This window comes from Drosophila serrata, unplaced genomic scaffold (genome assembly GCF_035046125.1).
Source record: "Drosophila serrata isolate PLE 108 unplaced genomic scaffold, ASM3504612v1 contig_272, whole genome shotgun sequence".
NCBI lineage: Eukaryota > Metazoa > Arthropoda > Insecta > Diptera > Drosophilidae > Drosophila > Drosophila serrata.
This window is the reverse complement of record NW_028257170.1, coordinates 10,874,808-10,897,925: the sequence shown is the minus strand read 5'-3', so window position 1 is coordinate 10,897,925 and position 23,118 is coordinate 10,874,808. Positions and strand designations below refer to the sequence as shown.

Below are 23,118 nucleotides of genomic sequence, written 5' to 3'. Positions count from 1 at the left end.
TGGGCGGAATAAGGACTCTCGAGTTATTTTGAAAATTGTTAAGAAATGTTTATCAATTTATTGAAAGGTATTTGTAGTTTGTTGAAAAATGATTGAAGTTCCTTGCTACAAGTCCCGTCAGGTTTAAACATTGTATGTTGTAATTTACTTAAATAAGAGAATAGTTGTAGACGTATTTCTGTATTGTTAATATTCATTGAAACGTTTCGAGTTATTCTGGAAAAGGTTTAAGTTGATTTTCGTAGGAATCCAGCCCAGATTCTGTTGTTATTCAAATATTTGTTGTAAGATTTTGTAAGTACCTAACTAATGGCTTTGCGGCTTATTCCGTATGCTTTATATTCCATATTCAATTGTATAAATTGTATAAATTTCGTAATACCATTTGTCATTCCCTCCCTGCGATCCTGCCTTGCTTTAGCGGGACGTGTAAAAATTTGGTTACAATATTTTAGGTGATTATTATTTACATGTAGGCGACTTCAGTGCAGTTCAAAACTTGAATATAAATTTACTCATTAACCTATCCTAGCGTACTTAGGCATAATTTGAAAAGGTGTGGCCTTGGAAACCCGTTTCCGAAATTACACGTACATATGTGGATCTTAGCCATATAGAGAGTTCTCGTTCAACGAAAATCGTACGGCTTGCCGTAACATTGATTTAGCCAAATCCTTTTGAGCCATCCAGTTCCATTAGTCGGAGCCATTACATTGTTTAAACTGTGTCCCCTGTCGTCGTCGTCGTCGATGGCGTGCAATACCCGTCCATCACGCGATTTGGATTCCCAGCAGGGAAAGGGGCCCGTCGACTTGCATATCTGTGCCACATCCATATGTCGGCTTGAATTATTGAAGCGTTGGCGCCGGCTCGCAATTCGGGGAAATACGTTTTCGTTGACACCTTGCCCTAATTGATTGTTGATGTGACTCAGGCCTTGACCTCGCCTGAGTTGCAGGGGAATGTAGAATGCAGAACGTGAGGGGAGCTTTCTTTGGTCTCTAGGAACATCTTATCCAATTCGTTGCCGGAGCTCACTTTTGCGGCTGAGAAATCCGTTTTAACTTAGGCATTAACAAACTTAATGCATTGCGATTATGTACAAACTAGTCGAGGACGTTGCGATATGATACAATACGTTGCTTAGGTGTGATTGTGGCACGATTACGTGTATGGGGTCAAACAAGCCTATAGTGCGCGTAATTGCAATTATCGTAGAAGATTGTGCGCTTAGAGCCTAACTACTCGTATGATTAGCGTAATAATGTACACCGACTACCGCTGATCTGATCAAATCTGATTGGTTGCTCCGTCTGCCCCGGGCTGTACCTGTACAACCCGTCCGAGCCACGGTCAAGATGAGGATGGGCCTCCTCCTCTCCAGAGGTCAAGACCCTCCCCCGACTAAGCCTAACTAGCTTTAGCTAACTACTGACAGTAACCCTATGGGCGCACCAGCAGCTTGTCTATGTGCTCCAGGTTGGTGTTCTTGTACCTCGTCCTGTTCAGCGCCTGCGCCGGCGCGTTCTTCTTGGTCTGTGTATGCCACGTGAGAATCTGCGGATGGGATGGAAATTTTACTAGGATCCTCTATGTGACTTAGAGCGCATCACTCACATCTCGGCATTCATCGGCCAGCAGCTCAATGTCCGTGTTGTCCAGCGGCGCCAGGCTGCGCAGGAAGCCATCCTCCTCGTAGCCCGGCTTGAAGGGCATCTGGGCATTGGGACGCTCCTTCAGGAACTTGACGCTGACTGCAAAACCGGCCATGTCCACAGGATACTTGCGCCCCCCAATCCATCCGTCATAGTAGCCGACCAGTTTTCCCTCCTGGATTATTGGGCTGCTAACTCCGGTCTTGGTCACCAACCCCACTGGCCACATGCCCACCTTGTTGATATAGCGCATCTGTACAAATGGAAGATTAACAAGCAATTTGTGGGTTAGTAAGTCTCAAAGAAGGGTGTGTCTGTACATAAAACATAAGTGAATTATTCGATATTTTGCGACATTACGAAAACATAATAAATTCCAACTTGATTGAAAAAAAAGAGTTTATGCTTGAGAAGAGCTTGTTGGTAGTCGCACTCCTGCGGTTGCCGCTGCCATCAGGATTCAGGTACTCCCTTAACCCATATAGTATGTACGTAGTCCATCCTACCTGCTCGAATATGCTAATGTCGTAGGTGTTGTCGTCGTCGGCAAAGTAGAGCACGCCCTCGTTGGCGTGGTGGCGGAGATACTCCAGGCCTCGATTCCTATTGGAGACGCCGCGCGGCTTCGCTCGCTTCGTCTGCTTGTATTTCTCCGGCATGGGAGCTGCGGATAAGAGAGGGGGCGCCTCGTAAATATCACTTGAATGTGTCCCGGACATGACACGGAACGGAATGGAGAGCAACGGACAATACTTACCCACCATGTACACGTAGGGCACTCCGATCCGGTCCAGGGTGTGGGCCACCAATGGATTCGTGTGGTTGGCGTCCTCGATGACCAGCCAGAGCAGATTCACCACGTGCTTGAGCGTGTAGCCCAGCCGGGTCAGCTCCGCCAGTTGCTCGGGTCGTCGGTAGGTGGGCGTGATTATGTACAGGGGCGGCTGCGGGACAAGTGGATTTCGGTTGAGTGTCATTGGAATATCTACCTGAGTGTGCCGCGTGTACCAAGGGCCGTGTGCCCTGTGCACTTGTGCCTGTTAGTGGGAGGGAGGTCGTGGGATTGGGTGACTGATGGGTGGCTCGTTAGGTGCCAGTGGGTGGTGCGTAATGCGGCGTGAGCTTCTTTTTATGAGCAATTATGCAAATTAATTTACAACCCAATGGCTTGACTAGGCGAGCAGACCACATCCGCCTCCCCACATTGCCGTAAGTCAGTGTGTCTGTCGTCTAGCTAGGCTCTTCTGGCTTTATGGCAATATGGGTCGCGTTTCGCTGGTCGAAGACACTCAGGGAAAAATGTTCAAAGATTTTTGTTCAAATGTGATCCTATCTTTCCCTACGTTCTCTATATCATTTAAATATATTAGAGATTCAAAATCAAAGTAAAAGATTCTCAAAGAGAAGCAATTCCTTTGATCGGTAAACAATACAAGGAAAATGGAAAACAAATATACAAATCGATAAAAATATATGGAATATAGTAGAACATTTTTTCAAGTGCTTTCACCAACACAATTGCCTTAAGCACCCATTCCAGATATAGGCTATGTTCGTGTAAACCGTGTCCCATTGAACGACTGACGTTGAAAATAAATAAACTGGCGCACTCACTTTGCAAATTGTCCATTGTTGACACACAAACATACTCCCACAGCCCACACCCACCACATGCAAAGCGAAGGAAAATAAAACCAGCTTTCAAACTTAGTTGAATATTAAAGTAAGGAAAGATAGGATAGACATGCTAGTCTCCTTCTAAATTAGTTAAAGTTATATTCAAAAAAGTTATTAATCCTTTTTCTAATAGCTTCAGTACAAATGTATAGTGATTGCAAAATATAGCACTGACCAAGTTATACTTTACTTTGATAATCAATTTCAAAAATAAAATGCCACTGGTAACATGTTTTTTAGCAAACTTAAACGTTTTTTAATTTATATAATAAATTATACTTAGTCTGTCAGTTTTCAGAGGACTTAAGAGATTACTACAGGTTTGGAATTCCGTGAAAAGGTGACTAAAAGATTGCATTATAATTTGTAAGGAATTATATTCTGTGTACAATTTTTAAAGAAATATGTATAGCATAGTTTTTGAAACCTTTTTAACAATGAGAGAAGAAGCAACGTTTGAAATTTCAAGCTCAACTTTCTATAAATATAATTTGGTACAACACTTTGTGGTATTTGAAAGTCAAAAGTGTAAGATGCTCAATATTTTTAATGTACATAATCCCATTGGCGATGTGCTCCACCTCTGACATTGAGTAGTGCAGGGCACTAAATCGCAGCTAGAAAATAGTTGCAACTACTAAATGATAGAACCCAACAGAGGCGCGTGAATCTTTTCAATTGGCTGGCAGTTTGTGTTTTGGATGAATCTGGAATCTAGATCACAACCACCCATTCTGCGGTCGCCGCTTTCAATGCTAGTAATTTTCCTATATATTTTAGTGGCCGCTGAATGCGGTTTCGGCTCTTGCACTCTGCGTGTGTGTGCGGCTGAGCAATTTTCAAATTAGGCTCATGCAAATGGCAAAACGAGACTCTTTTTGTTTGCAGCGGCGGCACGCCCGCAGTTAGGGCGCCTGTTGGTTAATATAATAATGCATGTGATTAACCCAGAAATCGTGATACGGATAGCCGGCGACCAATTTGCACATGGTGGCCAACAAAAGTTGGTTAGACAAACAGCGTCCCTTTTGCAATGTTCGCTTTGCTTTGCTTAGCGTTTCGGAGTCGGTTTGTAATATATTCCCATTTGGAAGTTTAATGCGACCATAATTAACGTCCGAGTGGCAAAGTTGGTCTGGCAAATGTAGAACACATTTATCAACTAGTTCTGGTCTAGATTCTGGTTAGTTTAAATAATAATCATTGCAAAAAGATGTACTTCATTATGTGTTTTGGTCAGAATAGGATAGTTATGAATACCTTAAAGAGTAAAGTTATCTAAATGACTGCATATGTTTATACCTTTTAACGATGAAACCCGTTAGCTATCTTTATTCAAAAACAAGTCTACAGACGTGACTCCAATTTAAAGGAAGTTAAGTAAGTACTAGAAAACTATATAATAATAAAAGAATATTAAATATTAACACCCAGAAACTCTACTACCTCCCGCCACTTAATGTTCGGCGCAATATTAACTGGCATGCATCGCAGTTGTGCCATGGTAATTAGGAAAATGGGAATGCCGAGTAAGAAAAGCGATAACGATGAGCCAGCAGCAGTTCGCAATGAGTATGAAGTATTAAAACTAATGAAGTATTGAGGCAGGCAACAAGTGTGACATTCGGTTCTCCAATAGTGACAAGCAGACCCCACAAACATTCGACATTCAACACACAACACTTGGTACTTGACATGCACACGACAAGTGAAAATAATATGCAGATAAGCTCAAAATGCACTTCCGAAGATTAAAACAGAATAAGGGAAATGGGGAAAAAATAAAGGGTTTTTACACACAAGTGTGTTTAGTTGTGGTACTTGAAAACTAAAACTCACTGATCAAAAAATAGGAATGTAAACTCAACAAAGGGTTTTGGAAAATTCAAACATAAGTTTTCTTTTGCTTCTGGGATTTTTCTACTCAAAAATTGTTAAAATATTTTAATTGAATTATTGACATTTCTGCAACACTAATTTTGAATTTTTAGTAATTCATTCTGGCTACTTATTTTTTGCCCAGTGTATTGTAGGTGAGCGGTAAGGTGGAGGTGCTTGGCTAGGATTACGATTACGTCAATATATTTACGGGCTCGGAGGCGGCAACGAATGTTGGTCGAGTCTTGTGGGCGTGTTCCGAGAGGGCGGTCGCGGGGGGCGTGGCCGTCTGTGCTGACTCTTTGGCTGTTGTTTTGGCCATAGTTGTTGCCTTTGTTGTTGTTAGTTTAGTTGCTGTTCGCGTAATGCTTTGTTTGGTAGTTGCAGTCTTGCGATGGCCACCCACAGATCCTGATCTCAGTTGCGCCGTTCCCAAGGATGTGTGAAGTGTGGGCCTGGCGGCAGCTAATGAAACCGTTTGAAGGGATGAGGATGAACCCACTTTTTCGCCCGCACTGCCCACTGTGGCAGATGTGGTTCTTGTTGTTGTTGTGGTTGTTGTAGTGGCTGTCGTTGATGTTGTTGTGGTTGTTGGTGTGGAATTGGAATTGTTGTTGAAGGAGCTATTGGCCAGTAGCAGGGAAATGGGTGACCACAAATATGAGGCGATATATGACGATGATTTTTCTTGGTGCTATCGAGTCGAGTTCAGTTGGCAATGATTGGATTAAGTATTAGGTTAAAGGAAATAGAACAAGAACACACAGAAAACATTACAACAATATGTAATACAAAAATCTAAGGTTAGTAGACAAGTCAGGCAGGTTGGTTTGCATTTACTATCAACCCCAACAAAGAAGTATCTTTAGTTTATTCTACTTTTAAGCACGTTTAACTCAAATCTAAATTAAGTACCCAGATTTGGCCTAATTTCGTGCTTCCATACGGTAGTAGTGCTATCTATTTCTCAGTGCAAACAAACAAAAAACAAAAGAGAAAAGAAGAAATGTTTTTCAGAACACGTAAAGTTTCCTGTTTCGCACGATGTTATGTTTGGGTTTTTCCAATACGGCGTTCTGTGGTTATCTGCGTTTGTTAAAAGTTCAAATTACTTGTACCTACTTTTTACCAAATCAAATTTGAGTTACGACGAGTGCACCTATTTTGAGTTTTCTGGTTTAACACAGTTTAAATTTAGATTTCAAACAACGTATTTTGGTATCTATCTAAGTTGGTTAGAAATCCCAGACATTTATCAAAATTTAAATGAGTGAAAACCCTACTTTTGCACATTTACTAATTAAAAACAACAGATAGCATTAATTTATCTTTGGTGGGGAAATTCCCATTTTAAAAATTCCATTCATTATTAATTCGTCTATCAACCTTGACAGATAAGTATTTGTTTATTGACCGACTGGATTATTTGTATTACCCGATTACCATGACACTTTAATAATGGTTGGTATAACATATACATATATGGAGGCTAAATGTAAATGTAATTTGTAAATATGAAGATAAAGGGAGTGCGCTTATTTAAATTAAGATATTGATTGCTCACTTAATTAATTAAGAAACTCTATCTAATTGGACGATCTTACAATGGTGAAGGAACACAAAGTGGTTGAGAATAAAATGTAATTTATTTCTTATCACTTGAAAGAGAAAAAAGTTGGATCAAAATATAAAGTAGGTTGGAATTAATGGTATTTTTATTATATTTAATACAGCACAAACAAAAGTAAATGAGTAAATAAATTAGTCTTTTAAGTAAGTAAATTTCCTAGCTCAATCTGGCATTGCAAAGAAATTATTTATAAACCTATAGATAGTATTCATATTTAATTGTCATTAACAACTTCTTGGAAGGTATAATAACACCTTCCACAATTAATAAAAGGGACAAAGATTGGGCTATTGCTCACTCACCTTGACAACCTCGCCGGCGGCGAAGGGTTCCCGTGATATGTGGTACTGGTAGAGCACCATGTAGATGCAGGTGGTGGCTATGAAAATGGTCAGGTACATTTTGATGGACTTGCCCAGCGACATCTTGCTGCCGATGCTGTTGCTCCCGCCGCTCCCATTGCCACCGGTGCCGAGACTGATGTAGTTCACCTTCATTCTATTCGCAGGATCTCGGAATGCCTTCGTGAATTGCTTTTATTCCTGCTGCAGTTGCACCTGCAATTTCCGCTGCTTCTGCGGATTTCTTGGGGTTTCTGGTATTTTAATTTCATTCTTTATTTTATTCTACGCCGGGCTTCCTCCGCGACTTGCTGTGTTTGCTTCGCGAGCGTTTCACTGATTTTGCGGTTTTGACTTATTCATTTTTTTCATCACTCCGTTTCCCTCGATTTCTGATTTCTGCTTTCACGCAGAGCGGACCGGAAGGGAAGGGACGGAGGCGGAGGCGGAGGCGAAGGGGCGGGGCCAGGGCGGGACGGACGACAATGGGGCGTTCGGACTGCTACGCAACTAGCTCTGAAATTGTATATAAATATATATACTTATTATGTTTTTTATCATACTTGCTGCCCCTATGCGTCCATATGCGTTATATGTATATATTTATATATATTATATACTCATATGAGAAACTGGACTTTACGATATCAGCTTGGTGAGTGTTTTGCTCATTTTATTTCACATTTCATTGATAGTGCTTACATTTCACAGAGCTATTCGTAGCGTTGGAAACCTGGGGAAGAAATAAGAACATCGAATAAGAAATTATTCCAGTTATCCTATTAAATAGGTTTGATTTTTAAATGGAATTACGCAAACAATAAATAATTCCATTAAATTTTATTATATATAATATATGTTTGCATTTTATATTCATTCCCTTACACAAAATATGTAGAATCTGACTATTAAAGTTAAAATTTAAAGTTAATTTGTTCTTTCTTTAGACTTCTGCAATCACTTATGTCTGGGGGCAAAATGTTTGCAAAAATTTCCAGAGCATTGACATTTATTGGTTACTGGTTTCGCTATCTTCATGTCCCGAATTTCGTTTCAGCTTAAATACAAAATGTTCTTCATGTTGCTAAATCACAGAATGACAACAGAAATACACTCAACAAAATTAATTGCATGGACTAGAATTTATAAGACAATATAAATTGTTTTCAAAACATAAACCTTAGTATTCTCTTAAGCAAGAATTTATTGTTAAAGTTATTCATATAGAATTAAAGGGAACATTTTCTAATAATAATGAAAGGCCTTTTCACCGTTTGTGTCAATTAATTTTATTTTATATATAAATTTTTGAAAATGTATTGTTCATGTATATTCATGAATCAAAATTTTTTTATAAAATTTACACATATTGTTGCATAGAATGTAAAAATTACTGACTGTGAGACAAAATAAATCGATTTGAGAACTTTTCTACCGAAAGGAATTATAAATTATTGCTTGAAAATTGAAAAGGTACAAAAATCAGCCAGTTAAATTAGTTAGGTAAATAAATAAGCTAGTATTTAAGCATCAGATTAAGGGTTCTTTCTATCCTATTTTTAATTATAAAAAATAAATTTTAAAAACAATAATTGAAATAAAAATGTACTAGGTATAGTTTTATAAATATTTCCGTTGAAAAGCTAAGCTAATCTGTAAAAACAAGGTCTCTCTAAGATGAGCTTTAGTGCAACTACATGCTTGGAAAAATATATCAAACTACTTAGTTTGATTAACTAATAAATATACAAAAACTATTTAAGATTTATTCTACTCAAAGGAAGAATAAAATAACAAAAGAAAGTATAATAAATCTTCAAAAAGGTATCAAAATCCTCACAGACATCTACATATATATATATATCTGTAAATATATGTCCACTTATATATGTATTAAGTTCTAAGAGTTGTTCTAGTTATAGTTATAGAGTTTTATGAAAATTATCCTATTTTCCATGTATACGTGATATTAATTGACCGCATTTCCGATGGGTTCCATGCACGCGGCTAATCACTTGTGCTTAAAGCCCACGACCTCCTTAGCCACGGCGGCTGCATTTTCCACTTTCCCATTGTGATTCGCGCCAAAGTTGTTAACAACTGCCCGGGGGAAGTGTAGAAGGAAGTCGGGAAAGGGCCTATCAGCTGCTAACGGAAGTTGTTTTCCTCCCACCCTTCCCAGCATGGGTGTGTGTGTGTATGGATTCACCCATTCATGTGCGGCACTCGCGATTCTTACAGACTTTTCCAATTATGATGGGGCGCGGCGGCTGTTCTCGGGTCTCGCGTGTTTAAGCATTTTAAAAACCATTTTCGCCGCCGCTGCCGCCGTTTTGATATGAAAGTTCAATGGCCAATTCGAAATGTGCTGCGCTTTGCACGATTCCAACAAAGTTGGGCGCCGTTTTGTTCTTCGGTTTAGTTTTAATTTGCCATTGTTTTCAGTTTTGTGTTGTATTCACTCCGATCTGCATGCAATTACAGAGCACCAGGTTACAGAGAACATTTCCCAGAGTCGGGTAGTTGGACAATATTCATACAATTTAAGTGATAATCTCTGGAAACGCCCTGAATTGAGGGGTCACTTTTGTAAGATTTCAATTAAGATAGATATTACATAACTGTTATTAAGTTGCGATTGAATTTAATGAAAAAAAGTTCAGATTATCTCTTCAAAATAATATTAGTTATTCATTTACAAGAACCATTAGTAAAGTAATATCTGAAGAGCAAATAATGATTGTAAAATCTGCATTACAGATAAGATAGATATGATATGACATTTGTCACCATTATCTAACTAGATCTAGAAGTATTACAATGTTCACTTAAATAAATGAGGTGTAATTTTATCGGAACTGTCATTATCGTAAAGATTTCATGATTCAGACTTCAATTGCCATTTAAAAGAAAAACTATGACAGTAAGATAATATTTTTCGAATACAAAAGTAGAGTTATCTTATCTTAAAAATGTATCTTTCTATAAAAAATATGTTTTGTGTTAAATAAGTCTTAATTTATTACATCCAATTAACAATCATTGCTGAGAAAACATTTATAATTGTTATATATATTATATCATATATGTATGTATATATGTCAATATAATAATAATAATTCACATCTTCTTTCTCCTTTTAAACCTAAATTCACTGCGAACTGAGACAGATGGAAATTGTTTAATCTAAGATTTTGTGGTAATCTCGTTGCTGCTGTCTTTAAGTTTTAATAAAAGGAATTCTTTGCTCAAAGGCCTGACCTAAACAGACCCAAAATGCTGAAAATGCAATTATCAACAAATGCAGCAAATCTCTTTATGGCCGTTGGTCGCAAATTGCATTGCTCGGCTTTGGTTTTAATGAATAACCCGGATGACCGAGGGGCTGTGCAGGATCAGGGACTATGACTGCGGCTGTCTGAAAATGGGAAATCATTTTGGGCAAACGTCAAAGCAAGGGCACAACTGAAAAATCTCTGCGAGAACATTTTAATGTCAGAACTTAACCCATTTACATGACAATTCCAGCACACCGAGGCCAACAATAAAGCCGCAACCGAAAAGGAAACAACGGAAATAAATGCATTCCAGCCAGGCGGAGAGACACACACATCAACTACGCCTGGGGGAATGCACTTAGAGAAATTTTGATAAAGAAGGACATGGAAAATACTTTTCTATTTTAATTATTTTGTTATATTTATCCTTTTCATTTGTTTGTTATAATGGTTCATCAGTTTAAGGAACCATTTGACAGAAAGTAAGCAGATCACCTAAATTAAAGATTTCTTTTTAGGGATTTCACTATATATATATTTATTTAATCTCTTTGTTTCTTAATACTTTTGAAACAATTATTAATTAATAACTATTCTGAGTTATCAAGGTATATCATAACCTTCATAGTTCAAGTTCACTCAAATGCTTTGCAAAGCAGTAAAGAAGTCGTTTGCGACCCCATAAATTCCTATATATTCTCTATCAACATCAACAGCAGAGTCGATCTAGTCATACATGTCTTTCTGTCTGTCGGTCCATCGGTTTGTGCCTTTATTTGCAAACTTTGCAAATATACTTTATTTTATAGTAGTACATAAGATAGAACACTCCCATTTATATTGTGAAGCTGTCCTAGAAAAGATTGGTAAATTTAAGAATGTAAGAGCCTAGAAAAATGATCCATTACTTGGTTTTAGGCTCCAATTTTGTATATTTCTCCTATTCTATATTCCATATTCTGAATGATCCAATCGAAAAATGCAAGGATAAAATGATACGGAGGTAGCTTCCTTTCTTGTTATGATTTGTTTCCAACTATCCTAAACGTTTATCGAAAGCTTCGCGCTGAAGATAATATTTTTGCCTGATAATGTATACATTTTTTGTTGCATATTTCTCTCTGTGAGCCACCGATGTGTGTGTGGGTGGTGCAGCGAAAAAACAAAATACAACCCAAGTGGGTGCCAAGTGCTGACAGAGGAAAAAGCCAGAAAAAGCGAGTGGATTGGGAGTCGGCAGCGGGTCGCCAGCAGAGTGGCCATGGAAGTGGAACACTCTGCCATTGCCAGGGCCACGTACGAATGAGTAGAGCGGCGTCGAGGAGCTGCTCCGAACACCAGGGCTCTTGAGCACCCGGATGCCGTTTTCTATAGAGAGCGGAGCCCAGCCATGTCCTTGAATGGACGCGGGCCCGGAACCGAACCCATCCGGCTCGCAGTGGGTGGTACAATGGGGCACAGATGTCGGCGGGGACATCAAAATATTTTATATTACTTAATGGGAGCGTTAAAGACGTTGGCGTTTGTCACGTCTCGTTCAACATGATGATAAACTTGGTTCTAGTCGTTGTAGAAAGTAAGTTATATTCAATTCTCAAGAAAAGAGTTTGGCACGATTTAAAGAAGAGCTAGGAACCAATTTAATAATTTATCAGAATTTATTCCACAAGCACAACTTTCCACGTAAGGTCAGTTTAAATTTATTAACTAAACAAACTATCAATTGGTTCACAAAAAGTGTTTGTTCTACTCAAACCCCAATTAATTAATAGTGCTCAGCAGAAAAACTCAATATATTCCCATTTCATTAACGTGAAATATTAAAAGTGAAAACACGCTATAAACAACAGTTTACGAATTTTTGTGGCTTGGCGGAATTTAAAGTGCTTTCCCAATGCCTTAACCACTGGCTCGTTTTGCGGCAAGGACATCCATTTATGGGTTTGCTTAATAATGCCAGTATTGTCCCAGTTCTATTTCATTTTTCCAAGCTGACTGCAAATGAAATGTCCCACTGTGGAATGCCATCAAATTGGCGCCGGCATTGCCCTTCCTCTTGTCGTATCATTGTGTTTGAGTTTAAGGCTCTCGTTTCTGTGGGTGCTTGTGGCCAAAACAATTGCATAATTTTAGGGACCGACTATCCGGCTTTTTTTGGGGGGGTAAACTGGGGAAAACTTGAATTCTAGGAATTTATCCAATCCTAACATAAGTGAGAAAGAAAGCCTATTTAGCACTTTTCTCAAAAATTGTTATTAGATCATATTCTAGAGCTTTTAAAATGATTAAATCTCTTTAAATACAATAGCTGTTTCTGTAAACACACAGTAGAGAACTATTTGTTATTTATGTTGTTAAATTATAGTATCCTTTATCAGTCCTTTGGGCAAAGCAAAAAAGGTTCCTTTGAATTAGAAATATATGCGCTTTTAACTCGCAAAAGGTGAAAGCAAGTCCTTTACCTTTTGATTTGTGTTGGCAGTTCTCTATGAGCTTGAACCCGGACTTGACACATCGACGTAACCCAAGCGCAGGGCACTTATCTAAATGTGACTGAGTTTTTTCTGCAGGATTACAGGACTCCTCCGCCCACTGGCCACTCGCAAATACATATTTCAAATTTAATGGATTAACGAACATTTCTCGGGAGAAGTCGGACTGGAAGTGGGAGGTATCAGAATGCCTTTATGGCCGTGTGAGTTATAGTGCAAGGCGCCACCATATATACTCGTATCCGGTTCGGTGGCAGTTCTCCAACGCAATCAATGGGAACGTGCCGCAAATACTTCGAAGCTGTGCTCTGGCTATCCTATATACATATATTTTTATTTTTTACTAGTTTCCTGGAGTTCGTGCCTGATGAAGTGGGAAAGTAAGTGCAGCAGATAATCCATCATTATTGGCGTATGTGCATACGTTGCTAAACGCTGAGCACTTCTGGCACATATAAGATACTATTAAAGATTAAAAAAAAGTAAAGTTATGCTACGAGTCACATTTTCTTAAAGTTGAAATAAATGATAGTCGGACTACACAAATATATCACAACCCATATGCGAGTGATTCTTAACCTTTTTCACCTATTTTTAATATGTCCTAGAATACATCATATATAAATATATGACGAACGATACTTCCCATTGTTATTAACAAATATACCCAATATTTTGTCACAAAACCCCCCACTTGCCAAATGTATATTTGATACGTTTATTCTTATTTTTACAAAACCCCCATTTTATACCTTAGCAAAGTTAGTTATTACTAATGTTAGCCGAAAAAAAACAAAAGTACCTATGTTCTTTAGGCTTGTGTTATCTATAGACCACAAAACGATAAACTAAATCAAAATGAACAACAAATGACCTTATAGGTTGTGTAGCCCAAAAAAGTGTTTAATAGTTCAGCTATCTATCTATCACATGGCATGGCTTGAGATTTGTCACCACAACAAAGATAATTAATTTTCCACTTTCGATTTCTAATATTGCACAAATAAAAGGGATATCGTGCGCCATATAATACCAAATGTTACAGCAGATCCATAAAATTTATGACAACAAATTAGTCTGCCGCTACTAATGGTTCCTGCTCTAGGTTGGGCCCTATGTTCTGGAACTGGAAATGGGTATTGGATATTAGGCAGTGGAAGGATTCACCTTTTCCAATGTTGGTTTCTACATAAATTAAACCATATTTATATATAGGTTCTTATATATATATATGCTAAATAACTGTGTTGCCATTTCAGATAACGTCCCTATCGCTGAAATAATTTTGCATTCATGTGAACTTATCAGGTTTGTATCTTATATTTTCATAATTTGGTTGTTAGGTTAATATGTGTACTACAACTTATAAGGCAAAAACTGGTACTATAATACAGGCAAGTAAATATTACGATTAATAAATATTATTGGCTTCAAGCATATACGATATTTGGTCAAGAATAATATTATGCATTTTGCTATTCAAATCAGCAAGAACATCTGCCTGACCTAGCTTTACATTATTTATGTCTCCCATTCCATTTCCAAAGTAAACATATCATTGGAAAGTGCTCTGTTATCTTACAGCTGTCCAAATTCAATATCTCATTGCTGACTTTCCAAAGGCCCCGCTTAACCTAGGGTATTTCTTCTACCCTTCAATTTTCATGGCGTTCCACTGTTGTTCCTCGAATGGAATTTCCCAATTCTAGGCCCCACATACCACCAGCGAATCATCATCAATCGTTGGGTTCATCAATAAAACTAAGGAAGTGGAATAGGTGGAAGTGGGTGGTGTGGTTGGGTGGTGGGAGTCCATGGGTGGGGCAACTGTTGCTTGAAACTGGGTGTGCCTCTTCCTTAATGGGAGGGCTCAACAGTTGATAGATTAACGTAAAAGTTCTTTCTATTCTACGGAGCTGGGCGCCTTGAATCGTTAGGCAAACTATTCGAAAGTTATAATCAATGGTGCCATTGGAACATTTTGTCTATTTCGCATGTTGAATCACTGTTGCTTTTCTTTATCACCAGTCAGTCGGGTTGCCTATGTCACTCATTAGAGCAGAAACTAAGCCCAAAGATTGATTCTCACGTCAATTAGTAATCGGTTCGTTGGAATTCCTTTATGAGGTCAAAGCACGTGAGGGAATGATGATTTTTTAATTGGCTTATGCCAATTTTAAACGTGCCTTTTGATTTATGATTGTCTTCCGTTTTTTCCTATATTCGTTTCACTCAATAACCCGATAACTGACCTTGTTCAAAGTGTGACTAACGCTCTTCCGCCGTTGTTTGTTAATAATTAACAATAAGAAAGAAGGAAACATCGCTAAACTCTCTCATTGAATTGAATTTAGTATGGCTAGCACATGTTAGAGACTTAATTATGTTATAATATCGTTTACCGATAAGGTGGAAGTGAAGAATATCATATATGTTATGTACGTGAAGCCAAGCAAAGCCTTCTACAAAACGACAACTTAATTATTTTATAATTTCGCTGCTGATAAGGTTTAAGTAATCAATATTGTTGGTATAGCATTTTTTATATATATACAATTAAAAAAAGTTTAGATAGTTGGCTGAGTTTTTGAGTTTTATGATAAATTTATATCTTCTGCCTTCTATTTATTTATTCTTTATTTTTGCAACTTGAATTTAGATGAATATTTATGAAATCTAGCGACAATTTCATTTTATGAAAGGAATACATCCGTTTTAAGACTATACATTTAATATAGGTCTCATTCTTAGCTTATGTATGCACATAGCTTGGGTTTGGGGATGAGATGATATGTACACAAAAGAGTTAATCATCATATAACATATAATACATAATAAACTCATTTAAAATTTTTAGAATATAATCGAAAAACGTACTGTTGTTGTTGGAAACATTTTATTAGAATATCGATTTCTAGCAACTTCTGGCTCCTTTTTCATGTTTTAAACAAAAACAAAAAGAAAAACTTTTTTCAAACGCCAATAATTTTATTACTTTTTCTTTGTACTGCACAACTGTATATTGGGAAATCCCCTTGAAATGTTTCTACTATTGTAGCTTGTGTAAAGAAATCTCCACTAAATCAAATTTGTTCCTGTTTGCTTTTCATTACCTGGCATCGCATCTCCTTTTTGTCATTTTCTCCTTTCGAAGCGATGAGAAAATATGACCAGCAATCTGGGATGTGGCCGGTGCATAATCAAATTGAGTTTACAAAAGATTCCATCCTTGCTCAAATTGCCAAAGGGGAAACGAATAAAAACATTGTTTTCATTTGGGCTTGGCCAAATTGAGATTGCGCCAGACTCGGACGAAGTTCATGGCTTTTGGCCAAAGGAGGAGGAAAGTGAAAAGCTGTCCAAATTGCCAATTAAATTACAAGGCAGGGCCCAGGAACAATGTGAAAAACGGCGGTGCGGGCAAAATCCAAAAGTCCAAGGGAAAGGAAAGGAGTTCAAGGGAGGGGACCTGTTAAAATTGCATTTTCCGGAAGGGGGGTGGCGACAACAGCTGAGCTGAGAAAATCGCAAGCAAAACAGAAGAAAAAGCGCATTCAGGACAAGAGGAGGGGGAAAAGCACATGTGTTGGGCAGAAAAGAAAAAGTAGACGCAGAGGCGCCGGCACTTGGCGCCGGATTTCCTCGATGATGACACACAAAAAAATAACAAACCGAAACTTGGGTAAACTTTCCTTTCAGTTTGTTTCTCGTCCGGGTGATTTTGTGCTGGTCGGCCGCACAAAACTTGCCATTCTTTGCCACAAATTCAATTTACGTTTATTTGCGAAAATATTGCCGCCGCTGTCCTTGGTGTCCTGGTGGCCGGGCGACCTGCCGACCCTTTTGGCCCCGCCCCACGAAGCTGCTTCTCTCGGTCTGTTTTCTATTTTCCGCCCAACACACACGCACGCACACTTGGCATTTTTAATTTGCACTGCCGTTCGAAATTGCTTTTGAAATGGCATTTTAAAAATTTAATTGCCAGCTGTGTCTCCTCATCTCTCTCTCTGCTTCCTCCATGGAAGATGCCTCGCAGCGGCGTCTGAGTGTCCATTAAGGCAACTACAACACCGAGTTGCAAGTCACCGAGGACACGGAGGAAAAATTCACCAGATTCATCTCTTGGTCCTTGAATAGTTTTATGTTTCTTATTTGTTCTATGTATCATAAGCTAGTACAAGCATTCCGACCATTCCTGGACTAAAAACAAAAAAGTTTCGCTATTCTTTTTCTTTTCAGCCTTAAAGCTGTGAGTAATTCCTTGTTTAACTGTGTATAAGTAACTCTTAAAGTAAGCTAATGCTGTAGAATTAATTTATTTTGATAAGACACTTTTTTAAAATCTTGTATCTATTGCAATTAAATCTGATATTAAGAATAACATTCGATTTTAAAACACTTTCTTTTGATATTGAAAAATATTAAAAAAATGTTATGGGTATAACCAGAAACTATTTTATAAATAATATATAGGTTCAAAAGAATAACTTTTAATTTAATGTTCTTTTTTCAAAACAATGTAAAAATGGCAAGCCACTGATTTTAATTTTAAAACTCTATCTAGAAACTTAACATTTTAACAACTTATATAAGGACACGGACTTAAAAGTTCATTATTTTCTTCCGTGCAAAAGTCTGTGGGCGGTGGTGAGGCGTTCTCGTTTTCGTTTCTGTGTCATGTTTGTCAAATTGACTGAAGTCCTTTCCCACTGCCCTGCTGCCGCCCCTTCTCCACCATGGTGCTTCTTGTTAATGTCCTGTCCGCTTCTTGTCGCTCCTGTTCCGTCCTGTTTACGCAGTTGTTGGCTTCTTTCTTGTGGCCTCCGGCAAGGAGCTCAGGAGCCAAGGCGTTGGGAGTGCGGAAGGAATCGGAAAAAAGCGAACAGGATACAAAAATGCAAGCCATGTCTATGACATTTCCGAGAGGCTGTCAAAAAAGTACCCGGTAACTATTTAGGAAATACCACTTAAAACTAATTGAAAATGAGCCGACGAGAAATAAAATGTCATACTATTGGAAGATGGAAGTGGCAAAGACGATATGGGATTTATTTTGTAAGATTTTAGATTAGAGTGGTAATGATAAAATACAATGAAGTTAAAAAATATCCTTTAACTATTTATCTCAACGCGTCAGGATCAAATTGCTTTCCCAACTTTCTGAAGCTGCCGCTCAGCTTTTCTCAATTTGACAGACCGCTGTAGATGGATTTTCTTGTCTGAAGTGCTTCTCAGCAGCACTAGATGGGAAAATCAGGGCTAATGGCTCCTGACTTTCCGCTGACGCATTTCGACCGACTTTGCGGCGTGTTGAGCCAACCACTCGACGTGCTGGGCAGAAAATTAATATTCCAATGGCAATTACGCCCCAAATTGATTGATATGCAAATCTATCCAATTACCCCGATGACATATTTTTTAATACATTAACCAATCAATTGTTAAATGACAGATGTGAGAGTGTGATCAAGTAAAAATCAATTTAAGCAGATAGTGAAGTATTTTTAACCAGTTAAATATTCTTATTTAATACAAATAGATAATGTTATATTCTGAATGATGTTATTCACTTAGGGAAAAAACACATGGCCCTTAAAGGCAGGCCAGATTTAATTGCAAGCCGCAAAACATAAGTTGAACAAAAGCGGCCCCGGCGGGACTTAGACAGTAAACCTTTTTAAATACGCGAAACAAAATAACCGAGACGGAATCCAGCGAAATCCTAATTGTCATAATCACGAGGGGAGACACTTGAGCGTCCTTTGTGGCGTCAAAAATTAAAACGTGACACAAATTACTCGGTTGGTCTGAGTCCGCCGCCGGGAATCCTTTGCTCCTCTCCTCGGCCAAATGCCATTAAGCAGGACAGTGGTGGCAGCTGGCTCTAGGGACTAGGGATTTCTGGGAGAGCGGGAGGGACTGGGTTGGCCCTGTCGCAGTGCGCCTGCCCCGAGGGGTAAGTCGGTCCCAGGACTACAGTCCCTATGTCCCTGTCTCAGCCAGGTTCCGTGTCAGTGGCGAAGGATGTAATTCCTCATGTCAGTACACACTAAGAAAATAGTTATCGAGCTTAGAAATCAAAATATACTAGTCATGTTCCTATTTAATATTGTCACCTATTTAATGTATTTATTTTAAGTATTTAGTGTTCAAAGTAAGTGAGTAAGTAGTGTAAAGATTTAACCACACATCCTCCTCAGAGTCTTAACACTCATTTTCGCTGAGTGGACGACTTGTACAATTTTTTCCTTTCGCCACACTCCTGCTGCTCCTTGGTGCCGCACCTCGGGGAGCCTTTGTTAATCATTTTCCCTCTACTCGCAGATTTCGCACGCACGCACATGGGCGTGGAGGGAAGGCTCTGGGTGGGGGGCACTGGGCCATCATTTGCATATGTGTGTACTCGGGGAGGTGTGTGCACGGACTGTGTGCGAAGCTATCCGTCTATCCACCTGCCCCGGGCCAGCTGAGCTGCTTTCTTTTACGATGATTGCCGGGATGTAAATTTGATTTAAGGCTTTGGGCCCGTAAAGAGGTCCTCTTCCGAAGCCAACGACACTTTAAGAGCCAGATTCCGTTTCTCTGTGGGTCATCAAACCTATGAAAGGCCAGATGCTGACTGCGTTTAATTGTAAAAATGCAATTATCGGCAAACATATGGCGAGAAAAAAGGTCAGACGGAAAGAAACCACACCATTTGGTCAGAAAACTTTAAATACTTTTTGCGATTTCGACACATGTAAGCTCTGAATTTATTTGTTTGTGCTAAAAAATGGAAAATCATCGACAAGGAAAAGTTTTTAACACAAATTTTTACAAAGCGAACATATGTGAAAAAAGTGCTAAATGACTTTGCAAATAGGTTCTGGAGTACAAAAATTACGAAATACATAGACCTCATAAAATATATAGAAATATAAAGTTTTGTCTTTTTTAATTTATGTGTCTATTTAACTACCGTAAAATATATAAATTTACTAATCTGCTTCTGATAATTTCTCAGACTAATGCCTTTATGTTTACTTATTTATTGTAGTTTAATTGATTATAGTCTTACACTTTTCTATATTAAATTTGCTTATATAGTAGAAGAGTGACTGTATATACTGGCCTTCAGGAAAGAATTTCAATTTATTTAAATGCAAAATACTTAAATGGACCATAAAATGGAGTGCTACAAAATTAAGTGTGAAAAGTTTCGTTCCCTAACTCGGAGGAAATGAACTTGCCACCATATGTTTTCCCATTGTGAGCGAGTTTCACACATGCTTAGCAATTTTCCCTATTTCCCATAGGGCCCCGTTCTGCCCACGCCCCTTCTAAGCTCCGTCAACTTTTCCGCCACCTGCAAGCCGCTTTTCTTTTCGTTTCATTCGCTTTTTTCACAAGCCATTAGCAGCTGTTCGGTGCGACGATGAAGGAACGTCTAATAGAAAATACACACATGCGAGGAGCTCCTTGCACGGAGGAAAAATATAATTGATGATAGTTTTATTAAAAAATATGAAACCTAGACTTTCGTAGTTCCCCTTTATAATTGCCAACGCTAAAAATATTAAATCTTGTAGGAAATCTTTCATATTTAAAACCATAATCTCTGTTTCAATTATCTATAATTTTAATTACTATTAATATCAATTTGTTGAATTTTAAAGCCTTTGAACTTTTACTAGGAAATAATAAGATTGAAAATGATTGAGCCTTTAATATATATGTAGTTTAATATTCGCTTTGATTTTGGTTTCCAATTTTCTTGGTTTGGTTTATAATTTACTATGCCTTTTTTGAGCATACTTAAAGATTTAATTATTGACAGCTTGCATGAGTTGGTATAACTAATTTTTCAAAGCAATTAGTACAGAACATTTCAAATTAAATAAATTGGTTCTATTTGGATAGGATATACACATTTTCGAAAACATATTAAACCCATTTTCTGTGTGTGCATGATGTTTAAAATATAAAAAGTAGAAGAAAATGGGTGGTCGGTGGCACTCACCTGGAGCGGGGAACTGCTCCTCGCCATTTGGCTGGATGACGGAAATCTCTGTTGGCTGCTCATCAAAAAGGGGGATACAGCCACTTTCAGTTTTAGTGCCGGCGAAATTTGTGTATTTGTGTGGACTGTCTGTCTGGCGATGTTGATTTTCGTTTTCCTTCTTTTCAAAAAGAGCGAACTCTTAAAAATTTGACTCGTACGAAGCCTCCCCTGTGTTTATTGCTTTTGTGGCTGTTTTTTAGCCGTTGCCAGCGCAACTCCTGATGGAAAAACTTGGCCAGCAGGAGCAGCTAGAGGCAACGAAAGCCACAACAACAACAACACCAAGCAGGTGTGAGATGTCAGCCGCCCTTAACCGCTCTCACGCACACAACAGCTCATACACACGCGGAAGGAGTCGCCAAGTGTAAATAGAGTAATAAAAAAAATGTAGGGAAATGAAACAGGAAAAGCTGGCGGAAGAAAAATCGAAGGAGACCCGTCCCGAGAGAGGGCGAAATTAAAAGAGAGAGAGAGCCTGCCACAGACAGGACGAGAGAGCTGGAGTGCGACAGAGAGCGAGATCCTGTGCGAGAGCCAATAACAAACTTTCGCCTTTTTGTTTATTTCGCATACAACGCACTAACACTGACACTTTTCCAGGATGCGGCTTTTTAAATGGCCCGAACCAATAAATTTGCATTTCGCTGTTTCATTTTGTATTTTATTTATTCCCTTCCTGCCCGCACAATGAATTCGAATTTCGTTTATTTTTTTCTCCAGCGACTTATTCCGCTATTTTTAACACTCGCACTTTGCGCAACTAACTGTAAATTTACCACACTCCCGCACAAGAAAGCTCCGCAGTGGGCGGCTCAAAAGTGTTTTTAAATAGCGGAGTCCCCTTATATAGTATTGTTAATAAAATGGGTGTATATTGGAATATTTTCTCTAGACATACAGCCAATATCCATGTTTATTGTTGATATTATTTAAATATTGTGTTAGGGAAAACGAACTAGCTTCGCGGGTGAAAATCGAGCAATAACAAAAAATGTGCTTTGCCTGCTGCTTAAATAGCTTTTGCTTCCAAACATGCTACAATCACAAAAGGTTGTCTCGTCGGGTGCGAAATCGTTTGGGCTCAGTCCCTTAACATTCAGTTTAGTTTTGATGGGAATTTTTGCGGGCGAACACACCGTTTGCCAAATTAATACTTATTTTTTTTTTTTAAGTACGCTTTAAGCAATATGTATGTACATGATGGGAACTTTTTTAAAAATGAAGGCATAAATGAATGAATGAATGAATTGTAAAATTAAAAATTACATTTTTAAAAGAAAGGTTTCCCTGTTATTATTTTTTTTTAATGAACTCGATTTTCCTATGATACTACCTCGTATATTTCCATCATGGTTCCAACAAGTTCGCTCTTCGCGTCAAACCCTCTCATGTTCGAAGTCTCATGTTCGATGCCGACGCACAGTGGTTCAAAATTTATTTATGATGCATTCTAGTTCTGAGGTGTAACTAATAACTCTGGCTTATATCTTAAATAACCAAAATATTAAATAAATACAAACAAATGTGATAATATTTTTTGTATCCTATTTTATTTACAAAACCATGAAAACCATTTTCAGGCTTACAAAATAATTTTTGCATATGTCGAAAATAAGCTTATTGAATCTTTAACTTTTTTTAATAATTTATTGCACTATTCGTTTAAATATATGATCTCTAAGCTCTCCTAACAAGCTTTTATTATAAATGCTCGAGCGACAATAAGAATTAAATCTGTTTGAAAGAAATTGATCCGACTCTTAGTACAGTTTTCTAGCAATATATATATAATTTTGTTCCACTGTGCAATGTGGATTCCAACTGGAATGTACTCTGAAATGTGATTGCCATAACAGAGGAAGTCTGCACAGCCGCTATATCGGCTGTTGCTTATGCGGGTGGTAGCGCTGTTACTGTGGCTGTTTCTGTTTACGGGGAAGCAGCTGATGTAACAGAGCATTGTATAACAGTTCAACCTGTTTTAACAGAGGCACAATGGGACTTCGTCTTATGTTTAAGTCTTTAAAATTATACAATTGATTTTGCTTTTATTAAAACAGTTCCCAAAATTGAAATATTTTAAAGCGAGTATTAAATATGACAATACGAGAAAGGCTATAATGAGA

General features: G+C 38.2%; 1 protein-coding gene across 10 annotated transcripts; it reads right to left on the bottom strand.

Annotated features, from left to right (window-relative positions):
* Positions 1-26: 26 nt before the first annotated feature.
* Positions 27-22,042, bottom strand: GlcAT-P (Glucuronyltransferase P). Of its 10 annotated transcripts, none has more exons than XM_086833743.1 (9): positions 21,769-21,984; positions 20,951-21,107; positions 7,884-7,914; positions 7,143-7,697; positions 5,422-5,904; positions 2,413-2,599; positions 2,162-2,319; positions 1,618-1,908; positions 27-1,557 (listed from the first exon to the last, which is right to left on the bottom strand). In XM_086833743.1, exons 4-9 carry the CDS (start codon positions 7,335-7,337, stop codon positions 1,444-1,446), a joined length of 1,428 nt encoding a protein of 475 aa, XP_086689869.1. In that variant the 5' UTR covers positions 7,338-7,697; positions 7,884-7,914; positions 20,951-21,107; positions 21,769-21,984; the 3' UTR covers positions 27-1,443. The 10 variants fall into 10 exon arrangements, with proteins under 10 accessions (XP_086689869.1, XP_020815869.2, XP_020815868.2 ...); XM_020960210.2 differs by having other exon boundaries at positions 21,891-21,984; XM_020960209.2 differs by having other exon boundaries at positions 20,951-21,110; positions 21,891-21,980.
* Between the last annotated feature and the right edge of the window lie 1,076 nt (positions 22,043-23,118).

What these genes read in the sequence shown, in the direction of transcription:
- GlcAT-P (XM_086833743.1), bottom strand. Translation starts at nt 7,337, where the DNA reads ATGAAGGTGAACTACATCAGTCTCGGCACCGGTGGCAATGGGAGCGGC. An exon ending in GCCCTACGTGTACATGGTGG is followed by an intron (nt 2,320 to 2,412) that starts GTAAGTATTGTC and finishes TCTTATCCGCAG; the next exon opens with CTCCCATGCCGGAGAAATAC. An exon ending in TGGCCGATGAATGCCGAGAT is followed by an intron (nt 1,558 to 1,617) that starts GTGAGTGATGCG and finishes TCCCATCCGCAG; the next exon opens with ATTCTCACGTGGCATACACA.